The following is an 18,219-nucleotide window of genomic DNA, read 5'->3' as shown; positions in this document are numbered from 1 at the left end:
CAGCCCGGGTTTAGAGCCCATACGTGACGCCCTGGGCCTCTCAAACGTTTTAATCTACGATCCCCCGGACCAGAGGCGGATCAGCAGCACAGACAGTATCTCAGAAACCCGCTTTTAAAACGATTTACTGTTGTTTTGGATTCAGCTCCGTCAATGTTCCCAAAAAATAAAAAATAAAAACGCGCACACGACGCGTTAACGTTACGCACAGATTTTTCAACTGTGGCAGTAAAACAAAGCGGGACATTTCTAATTTAACAGACATGAAATGACACAGACTCCGTGAGGGTTTGTTTCGGAGCGCGCACCTGAAGCTGCTGCGCAATCACCTGAAAGTTGGCGCAGCAGGTTGAAAACAGCGAGTAAAGACGCTTTGAGGACATCGGAGGATTTTTTTTGTCATGTGGGGGCAAAACGCTAACAGGGGGCAGCAGGGCTTACCTTGCGGGCAGAGGAGGATGAGGTGTGCGGTGAGCAGCAGCCACCAGCCCGGAGTCTCCATGTTGGGGAAAACCTCGCAGATTCGGCTCATAAAGAAATAAACGGTGATTTTGGGGGGAGCAGGTCCCGGTCGGCCCGCAGCCCTCACAGCTCCATGCTGCGCCTGCACTTCCTCCCTGCTGGTCGCTCGGTAGCGGTCTTGTGGCGTGTATTTGTCCGTGTAGTAGAAATCCCGGTCCCGGTGCGCCGCTCCGCTCCGTCCGCTGTCCTCCACACCGACTGACTGACTGGAGAGCAGCCGCCAGACTGACGCGGTGCGCCGCCCACAGCCCGCAGACACACCGGCCTCACTTCCTCCACACTCGCACTTACAGTTTATTGTTAGAGAGCGTGTTTATTCAGCCACTGATGTATTTACTGACTTTTACTTTGAACCAATAAAGGACCAGAGAATTAAAACAAATCAAAATCACAGAGACAAAAAAAGACAAAGCAACAAACAGAAAATCAAAGAGAGAAGTGTCGTTATTTTAAAGGAAGAAATTAAAGAAAGGAGGAAATGAGAAGTAAATAAAAATGAAAACGTGACGAAGGAAAAGACGCAAATGACAAGAAGGGAAGTGGAAAGTAAAAGAAAAACTGAGAGACGAGTAAAAAGAAAAGCGATTTATATAAAGGCCACAGGCAGCTCAGGCTGCAGATCCCACCTAACAAACTGCTCCATCCAATTTGTAATATATAATAAGAACAAACAATGAACACGGTAAAAAAATATCATTCACTTTATTGATTTCCATTGAATTCACTGCTTAAAGGACATTTTGCAGGTAAAGGCACATTAGTGAGCAGGACTGTTTTCAATAAATCATGTTCCAGGTGACTTTCTTTGCAGCAGCATCAGGTGCTGTGGAGCAGGTGGCTCCCAACCTGCAGACAACAGGGAGTCGTTAACACCAAGTGAAGAGTAATTGAGTCAAACAGCACAGGGAAGTGTGTGTGGTGGTGTTCACGGGGCCCCTGGCCTCCTGACCCCTGGGAGACACATCCACCTCCCCCTGAAATGGAGACCAAAACATCAGCAGTGACCCAGAAATCACAATTCACTCTGGGAATGTGGCACAAGTGTGTGTGTGTGTGTGTGTGTGTGTGTGAAGTGTTTTCTCCAGCATCACCTCACCAGTTTCATCTGTGTAGACAGTTAGCCATTAGCTTAGCACAAAGACATTACATATTGGCAGAAGAAGTACTGAGGCCCTTTACTGCAGTAAAAGTATTTAGAAGTACCAGCATCCAAATGTACTTGAAGTATCCAAAGTAAAAGTACTCATTGTGCAGAATGGCCCATTTCACATGAATGGATCTGATATTATTGAATTCTAATTATTGATTATGGTGTTGATCACTTTCATGTTGGAGCAGGTGACGGTGGAGCTCTGGATCCAAAGCTCCAGTTTTCCTCCCAAATCAAATCAGATTCGTTCAATCCAAAGGTCATGTGATCATGATCATGTGATTGAAGGAATCAGTCTGAAAACTTCACCTGCTGTTTGTGACTTTGCTCTTCAGTTTGAGTCGCAGCTCATCAGAGCTTCATTCATTCATTCATTCATTAATCTGCAGATGATGAAACATCCCGGTGTGGTTTCCTCACAGGCTCAGTTCAGTTTCAACCACTGGTTCGGATTTTTAACCTCACAATAAACGGCCGCGCCGCCCCCCTCCTTTATCTCCTCGAATATATTTGCATAATTTTCTCTGGATTATCTCTAATTTATGCAGAAACTGCTTTCCACTTGTTAGGTTGAATGTTTCCAAGGCAGCTAATAAAATTAGTTGTACTCCCACAGAGCTCCCATTCAGGGATTTTTTTGGGAGCCTTGGGACAGTTTTTCATGACTTTCCTACAAACTCAGGCTGAGAGGAGATTTTACCCCCCAGCACGAGCCTGTGACCTGAAATGATCTCCAGAGGGAAACCAACAGGCCACATAGAGAGAGGGAGGAACCCGTCTCTTCTTCTGCCCACCTGTTTACTACATGACTCCTTTAACAGAGCCGGGACCCAGAGGTGGAAAACTCGAACAGTTCTGGACAGATTATTGATCGTGCACTGAGCCCACAGGGACACAGGCACTGATCGATCCGTCGGCCGGCACAGAAAGCGAATGACAGTGCACCGGTGATGGACGTGTCCCGGGACCGTAACCTCCCTCCAACACAAACATCAAGCTGCTTTGCGTCTCTGTGTCAATACTAGTGGGAGAAATGATGCTGAGGCGATACCCAGTTTCCTTTCCCAGTCACAGAAACAGCTGCAGCAGACGTCCTTTTCAGATCCGCACGCAGGTTCCACCCTGGGATGATGTTACGTGGGAAAAAGGCACCGGTCATTGAAACGAACGGACAACAACAAACCCCCTGAGGAAGGTTCCCAGGATGTTTTCCAGGACATCAGATAATCACATGCAGGTTTATTGTTCACTGACTGTATTTTTTAACCTGTACTCACTTTACTGAGCTTTGTGCTCTTCAGCAGGTCAACACATTCACATGAGTCTCATACCTGGAGCCAGGTGAGGAAAGGTTCAGTCGCAAAGTCTCAAAGCGAAAGGAACGTTTGGTTTGTTCACCTCCAGGAACAATGCAGCAGCTCCTGGATCTGAATTCAATCAGAATTATGTTTCATTTACTCCTCTGTTAAATCGATTTGTCTAATATATATATATATATTTGTCTATATATATATATATATATATATATATATATATATATATTATTAAGCAAATAATCATGAAAGGAGACAAAAGAGAAATAAAATAAAAAAAGAAATAATAAAAAACATGACAAAAGAAATAGGCCTAAAACAAAATAAATCATAAAAAATAAAGAAAAAATAACAGATTTAAGAAAAAAAATTAAAAAGTCAAAAAAGTAAAGAAAATGATTAAAAAGACAAGAAAATAAAAAATGGCCAAACAATGAAAAACAAGAGCAAATAATAAAGTTAAAAGATGGAAACATGGAGCATCTTTAAAGGGCCAGTTCACACAAATGACTAATTTTTTTTTTTTTTTACATATATTTTACTGATAAAAAGGAGAATGGTTAGAACAACTACATTTTTTAAATATTTCAAATTACCAGGTTAGCTCAGAACAACTGATTCAAATCATTTAAAAGGACATGTGAGTGAATTCAGATAAGAGTTTTAATATGTTTCCCTCTAACACAACGAACAGCAGATTTCTGTGCAGACGCTCTCAGCTCTAGACACGTTTACGTGTTTTATTTTGTGTGAACTGACCCTTTAACGCAGCAGTGAAGTTGAATGTGCTGTCAGAGAATAATCCCCCCCCCACTCCCATCAATACATGAATTGAGGTAATGAGGTCATGTCACACACAACAGACTGGGTGACATTAAACATCCCCCCCCTGCCCCAACCCCTGGCCTGCAGCCACACAGAATCACCCCAGGACACAGAGGTCAAAGGTCAGGCTGTGGCTCTGGTAACAGTCAGGAGGTTCACAGGCCTCATCGAACCGATCGATCGAGCAGGTCAAGTTCACAACTGAGCGTGCTACAGTTCTGAGGTATTAGACCTTTACTGGAGGAAACAGGAGGATTATTTCTCTGCTCCTGATACTGTTGACTGAAATAAAGGATCTGAGTTTGGGAGTAAGGGATACACAGCCTGCGTTAGAACTAAAGACACAACAGCAGCAGAGATGGTGCGAGTGTGTTTAATCCTCAATAACTGGATGTTTGATTAAGGTGAAACGAGCAGCCTGTTACGTCCGTCTGAACATGACTTTTTCTGTTAAGTCTGTTTGCTTTCGGCCGAGGCCTTGTTGATTTAGGTGATGGGAACCGGCCGCTCTGCGCTGCCTCCCGCTTTGAAGTTCGGTTGCCATTGTTGGGACAGCTCTGGTCGGGTTGGTTGGTTGGCAGCCATTGAACCTTTGCAAAGATTAACTGTTATTACCGGTGTCTTTGTGCGTCCGGGCCGCTCTCGGCATACCATCGTGGAAACAAAGCGCTCCTCTCCAGTGGAGGAGGCTTCAGAAAACAGCAGGTCTGATTCGCTTTTATCTGCACACTGACGAGAGTTTAAGAGCACTAAGTGGTCTCTCAACTGACAACAAGTTCCTTTTTCGGAGAGAAGAGGTCTGATACGCGCTGTATTAGCCTCGACCGGCACGCACACACACACAAGCGCACAATGGAAAACTTTCTATTTTGAGACAGACGAGGTCACAGATCAGCTTAATAAAGAGGCAGGAATGTGTTGAGGCACTTCTGCGTTCACTCCAACTATACGATCTCTGACTCTCCACGTTCGGGCTCCTGCAGCACTAATGAGCTTTGCATTCAGCCGTTCATTCATGCAGTCCCGCTTGTGTTCGCAACACACGGTGAGTTGCGCGCTGCCAACGCATGTGACCTCTGACCTCAGAGCACTGTCGTGAATGTTGTGTCGGGCCTGTTGGTGTGGGGGGCGAACACAACGTGCAGCAGCTCGAAGTCATTTTGTCAGTTTACAAAAAGCATTAATCAGCTCTCTGAGGTCACAAAAATGTATTTGGAGGTCAAGGTACCTCAGATACTGAAAGATAAAACTTTTTAAGCCCCTCAAATCGGAAAGCCCTAACCCTGGCCCATTGAATGAGCTAAACACAGCCCAGGTCTAAACCTATTGTTTCCTAAATCACAAATGTGCTTCAAGATAAATCAAACCCAGACCTGGGCCTGAACCTCCTAACCCCCTGACCTGCACAAATATCAACACGGTAAAGGTTTTTGAACAACACAATGATTAGAGTTTTGTCTGACAATTAAACTGAATTTACTGCATCCACAAACCTCCCACAGTTAATCAGACCCGACCTGTGTGTGCCACAGAAACCTGTTTACTGCTAATCACTAGGTTCAGCTCCTTTATATTTTAAAAGTGTTTATTTATTGACGTCAGGACTGGTTCAGGATCAGAATACATTATTTACTTGATAAATAAAGTGCTGTTAGTTTTTAGGCACTTTACAATTATCAGTGACCTGAAATTTGATGCATATGCAGTTTGTCTCTGGACCAGCAGGGGGAGACTCCACATCCTTCTGTCCATGATGTGACAGATTGGGTTGTAAACGAGGCCTGAATTCCTCCCAAACAGAGCGATTTTTCAAAGCACTGTTGGCTTTTTCTGAATAAACCTTCCCGCTGGTGCAAAAGAAGCCGTTTGCTGGCGACTCCGAGCACAACAGAGCCACCTGACAGAGCCGCCAGCCAGCAGAATTTCACCTCAATGCCTTCAGAGAGCTGCTTTATGTGTGTCCGGCCCGCATCTGATGGAGGAGAGAGGAGAAAGGCCTTAAAGAAAGAGCCTGTAAAGTGCAGCTTCAGGCTGTAACTCAGAGTGTCCTAGCAACATGCTCTGCAGGACGAAACTGAAAATTGTGCTGAACTTTCTGGTTCTGATCCATTTTCATTCAAGGCTGTTTTGGTTTTATTAGGTGAATACCAGAGTGTTATTATTTTCTTGCTCAGGTCCTTGTTAGTGTCCATAATCCCCTGAACTTCACATCCAACCACTCACACATTTCTCCCTCCGTGAACGTCCAACCACATCATTTGCATGTGTTGTTTTTTCTTTGTAATCTCTGTGTCTGCCTCAGTTAAACATCACAGCTCCCCCATTCTCCCCTCCCAAGGAAAAAGCCAAGACAAAAGCATGAATGCATAATTAATATAGTGAAGCTGCATTTTTAATTGTTGCTGGTCTTCAAAGTTGCCCAGAGGCATTGTCTCTGAGTTCAGGCCGGCTGCTTCCGACGGCACAGCCTCATTCAGGTCTTTTTAGGACCCGAGCGCTGCAGAAGCACCGGCAGACAACGGCTCCAAGCTCGCCTCTTTTCTCAGGGTGTCTGCCCACACAATGGACTTCCTTAGCCTGCACACAAAGGAGGCTGGCGCATGAAAAAACACCCCAATTCAATGGCATTCCTGCCCACAATACACTCTGAGAATATGTGCTTCTCTGTTTTCTCTTTCGGCACTGGGTGATGTATCAGGGTGAGGATCAGGAAGTGATATATTCCTGCGTCAAAATAAAACCAACTGCAACAGAAAAGAGAATGTGAACGACTGAAAATAAAAAACCACGAAGCAGCTCCGTGCGGATGAACTTTGAGGAGAGCATGAACGTCTGAATAGAGACCATCGACTCAAATGACGTTTCCCCCAAAACCTCAAACCTGAGGGTGGTGCTGGAGGGAAAGTCAGGGGAGCACCAAAGTCCGCTCGAAACACTGAGACCGACAAAAGTCTGCACAAAGTCCAAGACCATTAATCCATCGATTAGGATTAGGGTTGACATGAACCCTAATCCTGACACCTAAACCTAAACTTGCCAAGGTCAACAACTTACTGCTAATATCAAGCGCTTCCTGCTATGGTCGGAAGTCTGCCATCTTGTCTGCAGTCACGTTATTCGGGATCAAGTTTGTATGTTTCCTCGAAATTAATAGTTTTAAAGATTTGATGTACAACTGTATCCCAATGTTTTTACTTTATCATCTTTACTTCCTGGTTCAGATGATGTGTTGTCATAAAAAGGGGTCCAAACTCTGGATCATAAAATTGGTGAAATTAGCCTTTATGTTAACTGTTACTTTGTGAAGACCTGGTTTTTGTGCCCAGATGGAAGGTGAGTCTAGACAGTGTGGGTTTTAAGGATCCACAAACACATACCCACCCTGTTGCCAGTCAGATGGGGTGACATTAGCTCCCCTCCCACATCCTCAGTGTGTGGAGCTGTAGTGGGTGAGGAGGGGTGAGGTCAGAGCTGGAGGTTGATGGAGTTTGGGGGTTGCTCCACCATTGTGCACACTGAGCCCCGCTGGCACACCGGCCGGCGGCTTATCTCCCCGAGGCTGCTGGGAGCCACAAAGGGCCACGACGGAGGGAGAGCCGAGTCGGGTGAACGTCACCAACACCCGCAGCCTAATCCTCCTGCGCCGTACATCTGCGCCGGGCCTGTTTCTAAAGCCAGACCCCCTTTTTCCCCTAAAATCCTCCCTCCTCCCCATCTTGCGCCACCTCTTTTCTTTTTCCCAGTGTTATTCTGCAGCAGGAGAAAGGACAGGCTTTTGTAGTGGCCCATAGTGTCACACAGACACAAGACCCAAGGCTGCCAGTCGTCAAATGGAAGCTCTCTCTGGGCCTTTCACAGAGCTCACTTTGCTCATGTCGACTCTGGGAATAAGGGGGAAACTCTTATTCTAGCACGTGAAAAGGCTCCAGACAGGGACACGAAGGCCGGCTCTTCACATCGGACACAATTGACTCTGAAAGCCGCCGTTTCTCTGAGAGTAGTAGGGAGTGTTTGGCGAGATGTTGGCATCATGTTTTAATTGAATTTGACTGTCAGCAGGTCTCAAAGGGCCCCAAACAAGCTGTGTTTCACCAGATAAACTTAATATGGAAACGCTGTTCTGAGACCCTGCTGACGCAAACCAAGGACAAACAGGACAAAAGGTCAAATGGCTTTTACCTGCTGCTGCAGTCAGTCTGGGTATTTCAAACTAACACATCTTAAAAACTGTAAAAAAGAAAGTCAGCCTAGTTGTTAAATGTCGACAGGATTCTTATTTTCAAGCCTGAAGTTTGTATCTATTCCTTATCCTGTAATTTTGTTTGTTAATTTTGCTGTCCTAAAGTGCAACATCCAGTTGTACTTTAGCACATCAGCAAAACTAAACCTTTGTTTTGTTGTTTCTTTTAGAGGAAACCTCCAGACAAAAAGCTCCTGCTGACACTGACCTCAGTCATGACAAGACCAAACCCTTTAGCAGGTGGTCAACACTTCTCAATAACTCTTTTATTTTAAACACCTGCATAATGTGTGAGTCTGAGGGGAAATGGAAACAGAACAGAAACTGACAGTGGCCTCTAATGTTCAATAATCTAATGCAGCTGAGGACGCCCTCTAGTGGGGGGTACAGTAAACTGCAGCCTAATACTGATGTGCTCTCATAAATAACTGTCCCCAGTCTGATACTGGAACAAACACATGAATGCATGAGTGAAATAAACTCTAAGGTCCTTGATTTTTAAATGTCTACAATCACGCAGGGACAAAAATTACAACTATAAATCCCCAGTTCTTCTCTTTGACTGACTTAAGTGATTCTACAGCAGCTTTTACTATAATTAGCCGGTTTCATTTACCTCAAGAACACTTTAAAATAGTTTTTACTAATAAGTCAATGTGGGGTCCAGTGACAGAAGTAGATCCAGCTCTTTATCTCTGTATATTAAGGAATAAAATGGAGATAAACACTTCACAATTAGTGCAGAGGACTACACAAATGAACTCTAGCAAGTGTAGACCTTGTTTTCTCCCTCAGAAATACACAAAATACACCAGACAACAACAATTTACACTCAACTGTCTCCTGGTAAACAAGTCATTAGATAAATAAGTTGTACAAGCTTAGTGTTTTTGGCCAAACATTCATCTCCAATTCATATATATTACTAGTTAATTTAATGAATTTAGACAGAAGCTCCTTTTAATTTTAAAGTATAAAAACATTTAACGGGACAATATAAATGCTCTTGAAAATCCTGCACTGACCTCTTTGGTTGTGTGTTTGTGAATGTTTGTACTACTGTCATTGTTATAAAAAGGCATTACCATAAAGAGAAACTAAAACCTGAAAAACACTGGGGGGAGGAGCAACACTGAGATTCAAAAACAGGATTGCACAAATGAAAGCGAAAGTCTGAGCGGAGACAGGAGACATCCAGTCGAAGTTTCTTTTTCTCTTCAAAGAAAAATTCATCTGAATCCATCAAGTGCTTCTCAACTACAGCAGAGTCTCTGCCAAACACCGGTGAGTTTGATTTACTGTTTCAACACTGTAACACAAAACGTGTTCTTGCTCTGCTCAGACAGGAAGTTTCCCTAATCTTACACAGTCTGTACATGTTTGAGCCTGTACAAAAACCAGAAACCCAATTCACTTCCTGGTATTACATGAACCTAGATTTGTATTTTATGGATAATAAGGAGTTTTGTACAGTCTTACTTTAAAAGAGTTGATAGAAATACACGTAACATGGTCATAGTTTGTCGTTATGAAAAACAAATACATACTTACAGTTGTGTTTATCACTTTCTGTCCTCAGTGTGTATAAATGTCTGCTGCCAGCTGTCTGCTGACTGAGGATCAGTTTCTCTGCTCCATGTGTCGGAATGTGTTCACTGATCCAGTCACCACACCATGTGGACACAACTTCTGCAAGGATTGTATCACTAAATGCTGGAATATGTCCAGTGTCCAGTGTCAGTGTCCCATCTGTAAAAAGCTTTTCTATATAAAACCTGAGCTGCAGGTCAACACTTTTATATCTGAGATGGCTGCTCAGTACAAACAGTCAGCTCAACACAAAGCCAGCAGCAGCAGCTCAGAGCAAAGAGCTGCCAGACCAGGAGACGTTCCCTGTGACGTCTGCACTGGAACCAAACTGAAGGCCCTGAAGTCCTGCCTGGTGTGTCTGGTCTCCTACTGTGAGACTCACCTGGAGCCTCATCTGACAATGTCGGGCCTGAAAAGACATCATCTGATCGAGGCTGTGGACAACCTGGAAGAAAGGATGTGTACGCAGCACGATAAACTGATGGAGCTGTTCTGTAAGACCGACCAGATGTGTGTCTGCATGCTGTGCACCTATTCAGACCACAGGACACATGAAGTTGTTCCTCTGAAAGAAGAATATGAAGGAAAGAAGGTAGAGCTGGGGAAGACTGAGGCTGAAATTCAGCAGATGATCCAAAAGAGACAAGTGAAGATTGAGGAGCTCAGACGTTCAGTCAAGCTCAGTAATGAAGCTGCAGACAGAGAGAAAGCAGAAGGTGTTCAGGTCTTCACTGCTCTGAAAGAGTCTGTTGACAGAGACCTGGCTGAACTCCTCAGGACCATCACAGAGAAGCAGAGAACGACAGAGAAACAGGCTGAAGGCTTCATCAAAGAGCTGGAGCAGGAAATCTCTGAGCTGAAGAAGAGGAGCTCTGAGGTGGATCAGCTCTCACGCTCTGAAGACCACCTCCACCTCCTCCAGAACTTCTCCTCCCTGAAAGTGGCTCCACCCACCAAGGACTGGACAGGGGTCAGCGTCTGTCCACCTTCATATGAGGGAAGTGTGGTGAGAGCCCTGAACCAGCTGGAGGAGACGCTCCATAAACATATGAAGAAGCTGTTTGCTGAAGCTGGACTGAAGAGGGTCCAGCAGTTTGCAGTGGATGTGATGCTTGATCCATATACGGCACATCCTGACCTGATCCTGTCTGACAATGGAAAACAGGTTCAACATAGTGATGAAAAGAAATTTCTCCCTGACAATCCAGAGAGATTTTCTTATTGCACTTGTGTCTTGGGAAAGCAGAGTTTTGTTTCAGGAAGATTTTACTTTGAGGTTCAGGTTAAAAGTAAAACTCAGTGGGATTTAGGAGTAGCCAGAGAGTCGATCAACAGGAAAGGAAAAATTACAGCGTGCCCTCAGAGAGGTTTCTGGACCATATGTTTGAGGAATGAGAATGAGTACTACGCAGCAGTTGGCACTGCCATCAGTCTGTCTCTGAAGTCTCAGCCTGAGAAGGTGGGGGTGTTTGTGGACTATGAGGAGGGTCTGGTCTCATTTTATGACGTTGACACAGCAGCTCTAATCTACTCCTTTACTGGCTGCTACTTCACTGAGAGTCTCTACCCGTACTTCAGTCCATGCCCCAATGATGGTGGTAAAAACTCTGCCCCCCTGATCATCTGTCCTGTCAGTCTCACGAAGTGAAACAACCATTTGATCTCCTGTGACAGATTTAGCTTCATTTAGCATCATGTACCTGAAAACCAAATTTCTGTGTAACGTTCAGCTGGGAAATGCCCAATGATACTTATTCTGAAATTTCGGTCAACAAAATCTCTGATAAACTATACTCTTGGTGGAAACTGTGTCATCACCTCAACAGGTAACGAAGGTCATAGGCCTTCTCTATATCAAAACCAAGGTGCTCTCCTGTTCCCACTTATTTGTGTTTTTATTATTTAAGGAACAGTAGGGACAGTGAGAACATGTTGATATCAATACTTTGGGAGGACAGAAATATCTGTTCCAACCTTTGAGCAAACTTGTCAACTATTATTGCTGGAGCGAAGTCATACGAGATCATTGCGATGTTTCACTTCCCAAGGCTCTGTCTACAAGACCAGCAACTTATTCATGCCAGCATCTGATTGGGTGAAAGGGAGGGGGCCGTCTAAAGGCTAATGCCACATTATGTCATGTTACATGCAGACAGATACTGTATTTATAGTAGATTCTACACCTGGCATCATCATTCGTTAGCTTAAAAAAAGATTTATCTGACTTAGCTATGGTAATAATGTCGCATCAAATTCATGATGTTCATAAAGGTAAAATATTGTAAGATAAGTTCTTGGGTGTGAAATGGTTGAAATTTCTTCTGTTACAAAGTCCAAATGCAGCACAAACTCTGGCATTTACCATTTGAAATGGACATAATGGATGGTCTGCCCTTGGCAATATGGCGGCAGGTGAGATGCATCGCAGACGCTTCGATGTGGCATCTAGTGTCTGTTTATATCTATGATGTGGATAATCTTATTTACCTGTAGGAATCTACCTCTGTTATATCACTTCCTGTTGCTAACAGAGACTGTGTACTACTGCACGATAGCCGAAAGATTATTTGTTGATTAGCTCTTCACCTGAATACTAGGTTTCTATGAACTATGACTACATTTTAAGTCACAATATGCTATTTTACTATTCAAACACCTGTTTTACACAGTATTTTGCTAATTCCAAAGTCAATCTGAGACTTCAGGTCTGCTAGCTCAGCAGTTAGCTTAGTTAGCTGATAGCATTAGCTTTGCTCTCTCTGCTTCTTGTTGTTTCTCGTGCTCAGTGATAATGATGCTTGTTATAAATGTAATGTTCTCGCAGCATTGCAGGTGATGGTGCTTGAACAGGAAGCACAGCTCTGCACCAACCCAGTCTGTTTGGACCCGTTAGCCAGTGTGGACCGAACCAGCACAGCCAATGCTGTTGAGTGTTGAGACCAAACCAGTGCACTTGGTTTCATATTTAAAAATAAAGTTGGGTTTATTGTATTTTTAGCTCTTCTAAATCAATTCTAAGACTATTCCTCATCACAAATTTGGTCTTTGCCCGGAGAAATCATTTTTGTTTTCTAACACAGTTCTGTTCTGTCTTTGTAAGTGTTCTTTTAATAAATTGTTGGTATTTTCCATTGGTAAACATATTTCCTCAGTATTGGTTTTTCTTACAGCTCTCAGTAATCTTATCTACGTTTTGAATTTCATACAGATGTCAGTAACTGGGTTTTAGTGAGTAAATGTGTCAGCCCAGTAGACGCTCTGGTTCCTGCTAATGTGACCCAAAGCACTAACGTTACCCAAAGCTCCACTTCCTCCCAAATCCACATCAGATCCATTCAATTCAAAGGTCCAATCAGGACCATGCTAGGTGGCTAATGCTACCAATCCAACAGGTTAGCTTTAGATGCTAACACATCCAGGAGGAAGAAGGCCCCATGTGGATCCAATGTGAGTCCTTTGGCTGCTTTGAACGCTCTCCATGTGAAAAAGCCAAAGCCATGTTAACCTGGTTGTTGCTCTTTCTTTGTCCCACTCTCTCTGTGCTAAAGAACGCCGCCTCTTGGCTCTGGCAGCCACTGGTTCCCACTTTGAGCTGCAGGGACTCCTCCATGGCTGCTGTTGGAAACCACTACTGGCTTCTTCTGACCTTGGCCTGGTGGCAGGGGGGGCTCATTGACGGAGCGGACTTTGCCAACACAGGGTAGAGAAGCTGGAATAACAACAGAAGGGCTGTAGGTAGCAGAGAGTCCTGAATACATCAGGGACCACTGTTGCCTTCACCTTCCACATCTTTTCTAGCATTTCTTTCAGCCCTTGGGATTTCTCAAGTTTCTCATGTTGCTATCACTTTGGATTGCATCTACCACTATGGCCTTGTTGTCCTGTGTGTCTATGTCTGGGCAGTTAGCCATCACCACTTGGGCCAGTCTGTATGTGGAAGTCCCACAGGATCTTAGCCTGGTTGTTCTCCACCACCTTCAGGGGCATTTCCCTATTTTGAACTGTACACTATACAGCCATTTGGTTATGGCCTTCCATGCACTCCCTGCCTGCTAGCATCTTACATCCCACTGTTGTGTGCTGGACAAAGCTCCACTTCCTCCCAAATATAAAATCAGATCCATTCAGTCCAAAGGTCCAATCAGGACCATGCTAGGTGGCTAATGCTACCAAAAACAACAGGTTAGCTTTAGATGGTAACACATCCAGAAGGAAGAAGGCCCCATGTGGATCCAATGTGAGTCCTTTGGCTGCTTTGAACGCTCTCCTTGTAAAAAAGCCAAAGCCATGTTAACCCTGGTTGTTGGTCTTTCTTTGTCCCACTCTCTCTGTGCTAAAGAACGCCTCCTCTTGGCTCTGGCAGCCACTGGTTCCCACTTTGAGCTGCAGAGACTCCTCCATGGCTGCTGTCTATACTGGCAAAGTCAAAGTATCTACAAAATAAAGTTAATGGACTCCTGATAATACTATTCATCTGTGCAGGAGTGTATCTGATACCCCCCTGTGACTGCCACTGAGGACCAGGTGTTATTAATACTAGAGTCACACTGGACCCACATACTGACTTGAGTAAGGACACCTGACCATGTTTGTTTTACTTGTGTATTTTGATTAGTTGTACACTATAGTATACTTCAAATGTACACCAGAGTTTGTACAGCAATGTATAACATATTTATATTTGTTTGTTCTAGTTATAAGTGTGTGTACTACAGCTCAAGGTATTTCCAATGGAGGGAATAAAACCAGAGTTACACTGAGAGGAGGAGCCAAACTGATTTTCAGCTTCACATGTCCTCAAATGAAAGTGAAAGTTGATCTGTCCAACAGCAGAGCTGCAGTCAAGACACGTTTCTCTGAGGACAAACTGCACCCATCTGGTGTTTTTCATTATAGTGTCTGTCAAACACTGGTGAGTACAGCTGATTTAATTTAATACTATGATGCCAACCAACATTAATAGTAAACTTATTAGACGTTTCACTGCTGCTTATGAGCAGGAGAAAGCACAGTAGAAAAACAAGCAGGAAGTCAAAAACAGCTAAAAGCAGGAGACAGTGATTTCTAAGATGTATTTAGAGTAAGGCCTAGGCTCAGATTATAAATTAGGGGAAACATGTCTGTAGAGAAACAGACTCTTTACCTCTCTACTCACAAGCTTTGGGATCTAATGCCACTCAACAGGAAACTGAAAAAACGCATAAAGGCATCGAGTGGGTGGAGTGAAAAGGCAAAATAAACTGGACCAGAGATAAACAACAAATAATATGTGGAGACGTTTTCATGGGATTCACTGTATATATTCACTACATTTACTAACATGGCAAAACTTTTCTACCTTTATATATATATTTATTTATATATATATATATATATTATTAATGTCCTAATATTATATACAAATATAAATGAAACATAACAAGTAATAAACTGACCAAATGTGTCTCAGTTGTGTTATAGAAAGAAAAGACCTCAGTGTAACTTGCCTGGTTTCCACTGATCATAGTTATTAAAAACAGATATGTATTTACAGTTTTGTTTGTTATTTCTTTTTCTCCTCAGTGAGTAGAAATGTCTGCTGCCAGCTGTCTGCTGACTGAGGATCACGTTCTCTGCTCCATCTGTCTGGATGTGTTCACTGATCCAGTCACCACATCATGTGGACACAACTTCTGCAAAAACTGTATCACTGAACACTGGAATATTAATGTCCAGTGTCAGTGTCCCATCTGTAAAAGACTTTATAACCCGAGACCTGAGCTGCAGGTCAACACTTTTATATCTGAGATGGCTGCTCAGTACAAACAGTCAGCTCAACACAAAGCCAGCAGCAGCAGCTCAGAGCAAAGAGCTGCCAGACCAGGAGACGTTCCCTGTGACGTCTGCACTGGAACCAAACTGAAGGCCCTGAAGTCCTGCCTGGTGTGTCTGGTCTCCTACTGTGAGACTCACCTGGAGCCTCATCTGACAATGTCGGGCCTGAAAAGACATCAGCTGATCGAGCCTGTGGACAACCTGGAAGAAAGGATGTGTACGAAGCACGATAAACTGATGGAGCTGTTCTGTAAGACCGACCAGATGTGTGTCTGCATGCTGTGCACCATTTTAGACCACAGGACACATGAAGTTGTTCCTCTGAAAGAAGAATATGAAGGAAAGAAGGCAGAGCTGGGGAAGACTGAGGCTGAAATTCAGCAGATGATCCAGAAGAGACAAATGAAGATTGAGGAGCTCAGACGTTCAGTCAAGCTCAGTAATGAAGCTGCAGACAGAGAGAAAGCAGAAGGTGTTCAGGTCTTCACTGCTCTGAAGGAGTCTGTTGACAGAGGCCTGGCTGAACTTGACAGGACCATCACAGAGAAGCAGAGAACGACAGAGAAACAGGCTGAAGGCTTCATCAAAGAGCTGGAGCAGGAAATCTCTGAGCTGAAGAAGAGGAGCTCTGAGGTGGATCAGCTCTCACGCTCTGAAGACCACCTCCACCTCCTCCAGAGCTTCTCCTCCCTGAAAGTGGCTCCACCCACCAAGGACTGGACAAGGGTCAGCGTCCGTCCACCTTCATATGAGGGAAGTGTGGTGAGAGCTGTGGAAAAGTTCAGAAAGGGGATTGAAGAGCAACAGAGCAAAACTACAGAGAAACAGGCTGAAGGCGTCTGTCCACTTTCACTAAGGAGAACTGTTCCTATAGAGAAAAAGGCTGAAGGCTTGAGGAAAGAGCAGAAACAGACAATCTCTGAGCTGAGACCCGAGACACTTGACCTGTTCTTTGAAATTATAGAAGCAATACGAAGGATAGATGAACCAAAGAGGGTGAAATCTATCTCCAAATTAGTCCCCAACAGAGCTCAGCAAAGAGAACGTAGACTGATGATGTTTGATGATGATGATTGATTTGAAATCATTTGTCATACTTATGTAGACCTGTCTGTGTAGACTTTATGTAGCTCAGTAGTAGTGACTTAATTTGATGAGGTCGAGGAAACTGCACGTTTCTTGAGACACTGATGATGTGATGTTGACATGGTTGACTTCAGGGACATTTAACCCTTTGCATCATGTGGTGAGTTAATTAATACATATTTTGACTTATTTGACCAACCGGTCGAAGCAGATGGCCGCCCAAACTGAGCCCTGTTGTGCTGGAGGTTTTTTCTTCCGCTAAAGGGAGTTTTTCCTCTCCATTGTCACCAAGTGCTGCTCATAAGGGATTTGTTGTTTTTTTTTTGTTTTTGTAAAGTGTCTTGAGATGATTTGTTTTGTGATGTGGTTCTATACAAATAAATTGAATTGAATTGAACTGAACTTCTGTCCTGCCTTTGTTGGGTGTTTTTGTGTTTTAAAATCTTAAAAAAAAAATTTGTATTTACATTTTATTTGGGCAAAAATTGTGACGTGATGTTTATTGTTTAAGTTTGAATGTTTTTCTTTAGATCATATCATCCTGTAAAATGTCCCATTGTTTCTTACTGTTGCACATAATCAGTCATTTAGTCTCATCTGGACTAATCTTCTTTACAAAGTGCGTTAATCACCTTAAAAAATGTTTAGAGAAAAGAAGGTTGAACTTTTGATTGAATGTATAGAAGCATTTGATTTGACATAAACTACTAACAAATATTTAATGAATCCAACAGGTTTTTGTCGTACTGTCATAGCTGATGTGAATAAAAACCAAAAGTCTGAGTTATGTGTCTGACTAAGGTCCGTAGTCTCACCCCTGAGTTGCTATCACTTTGGATTGTATCTACCACTATGGCCTTGTTCTCCTGTGTGTCTATGTCTGGGCAGTTAGCCATCACCACTTGGGTCAGTCTGTATGTGGAAGTCCCACAGGATCTTAGCCTGGTTGTTCTCCACCACCTTCGGGGGCATTTCCCTATTTTGAACTTGGGGCTTCCCGTCTGACCTCAGCACATGTTTCAGTCCAGCTTTGTCCAGCTACTTCTTCTATCTGCAGGTGGTGCGGACTATTCAGGGGTTTGTCCTTTCGTGGTCTATTCTTGTATGTTTTTGGTAAAGTAAGAACTCACAATTGAAAGCATTTTTAACTTGTACTTAAGAAGAACTGTGCAGACAGAACTTCTCTGTTTGTGTTTCTCCACTTTTTGTTTTTTTACTTTTGTTAGCAATCCCAGTATTTCTTTCACCACTGGAGATGAACTTTTGCCACTGGGACACAACAACAGAATTATAAACGAACACTAATCTTTATACATAAAGTTCCAGTTGAAATGGCTTATTTTAACTATAACAACAATAAACAGAACAGGGGATTTATAGTAATCATTGTGATGTCCAAGCTTGGTATTAAGAACTTTTCTTAGCATTCAGAATTTGTTTCAGTATCACGCTGGTGACACAGTTATTTATGAAGGACATGTTTGTGTGACTGTGTCTCTGTGTGTCAGCCCTGTGAGAGACTGGTGCTGCTCCAGGATGCATGGTCTAGATAACTGACAGACATCTGTGTGTGACCTCCAGCTGTGGTTTTCACCCACTGTCAGACCTGCTGTTGTCCTCACTGGTCCCTCATGCTCTTTGTGTTCCTGGTTGTGTTCCTGGTTGTGTTCCTGGCTGTG

At 43.5% G+C, this 18,219-nt stretch overlaps 2 protein-coding genes and 1 long non-coding RNA gene across 6 annotated transcripts in view; 1 reads left to right on the top strand and 2 right to left on the bottom strand.

The window, feature by feature from the left end:
• The window catches only part of ptprz1a (protein tyrosine phosphatase receptor type Z1a), a 56,816-nt gene extending 56,107 nt beyond the window's left edge, over window positions 1-709 (bottom strand). For all 3 annotated transcript variants that reach the window (XM_026311622.1, XM_026311623.1, XM_026311624.1), the window contains exon 1: window positions 442-709. In XM_026311622.1, the coding sequence (XP_026167407.1) occupies window positions 442-532 (91 nt within the window). In that variant the 5' untranslated portion in view covers window positions 533-709. The remainder of the gene's footprint in view (window positions 1-441) is intronic.
• Window positions 710-1,200: 491 nt separating this feature from the next.
• LOC113132558 (uncharacterized) lies at window positions 1,201-9,716 on the bottom strand. Its single transcript, XR_003295907.1, has 2 exons — window positions 9,602-9,716; window positions 1,201-1,496 (listed from the first exon to the last, which is right to left on the bottom strand). It is a non-coding gene; the product is annotated as an uncharacterized LOC113132558 (long non-coding RNA).
• On the top strand, window positions 9,205-16,841 carry LOC113132555 (zinc finger protein RFP-like). 2 transcript variants are annotated; one of them, XM_026310752.1, is made up of 3 exons: window positions 9,205-9,334; window positions 9,630-9,836; window positions 15,407-16,841. In XM_026310752.1, the coding sequence occupies exons 2-3, from the start codon at window positions 9,639-9,641 to the stop codon at window positions 16,529-16,531; spliced, it is 1,323 nt and encodes a 440-aa protein (XP_026166537.1). In that variant the 5' UTR covers window positions 9,205-9,334; window positions 9,630-9,638; the 3' UTR covers window positions 16,532-16,841. The 2 variants fall into 2 exon arrangements, with proteins under 2 accessions (XP_026166537.1, XP_026166536.1); XM_026310751.1 differs by lacking the exon at window positions 15,407-16,841 and having other exon boundaries at window positions 9,630-12,783.
• The last annotated feature ends 1,378 nt before the right edge of the window (window positions 16,842-18,219 follow it).

The sequence above is a fragment of the Mastacembelus armatus genome, chromosome 6, assembly GCF_900324485.2.
Source record: "Mastacembelus armatus chromosome 6, fMasArm1.2, whole genome shotgun sequence".
Classification (NCBI taxonomy): Eukaryota; Metazoa; Chordata; class Actinopteri; order Synbranchiformes; family Mastacembelidae; genus Mastacembelus; species Mastacembelus armatus.
The sequence above is the reverse complement of the archived record's forward strand: the minus strand, read 5'-3'. Positions and strand labels throughout refer to the sequence as shown.

Coding starts and splice junctions, on each gene's coding strand:
- LOC113132555 (XM_026310751.1), top strand. CDS start 9,639: ATGTCTGCTGCCAGCTGTCTGCTGACTGAGGATCAGTTTCTCTGCTCC.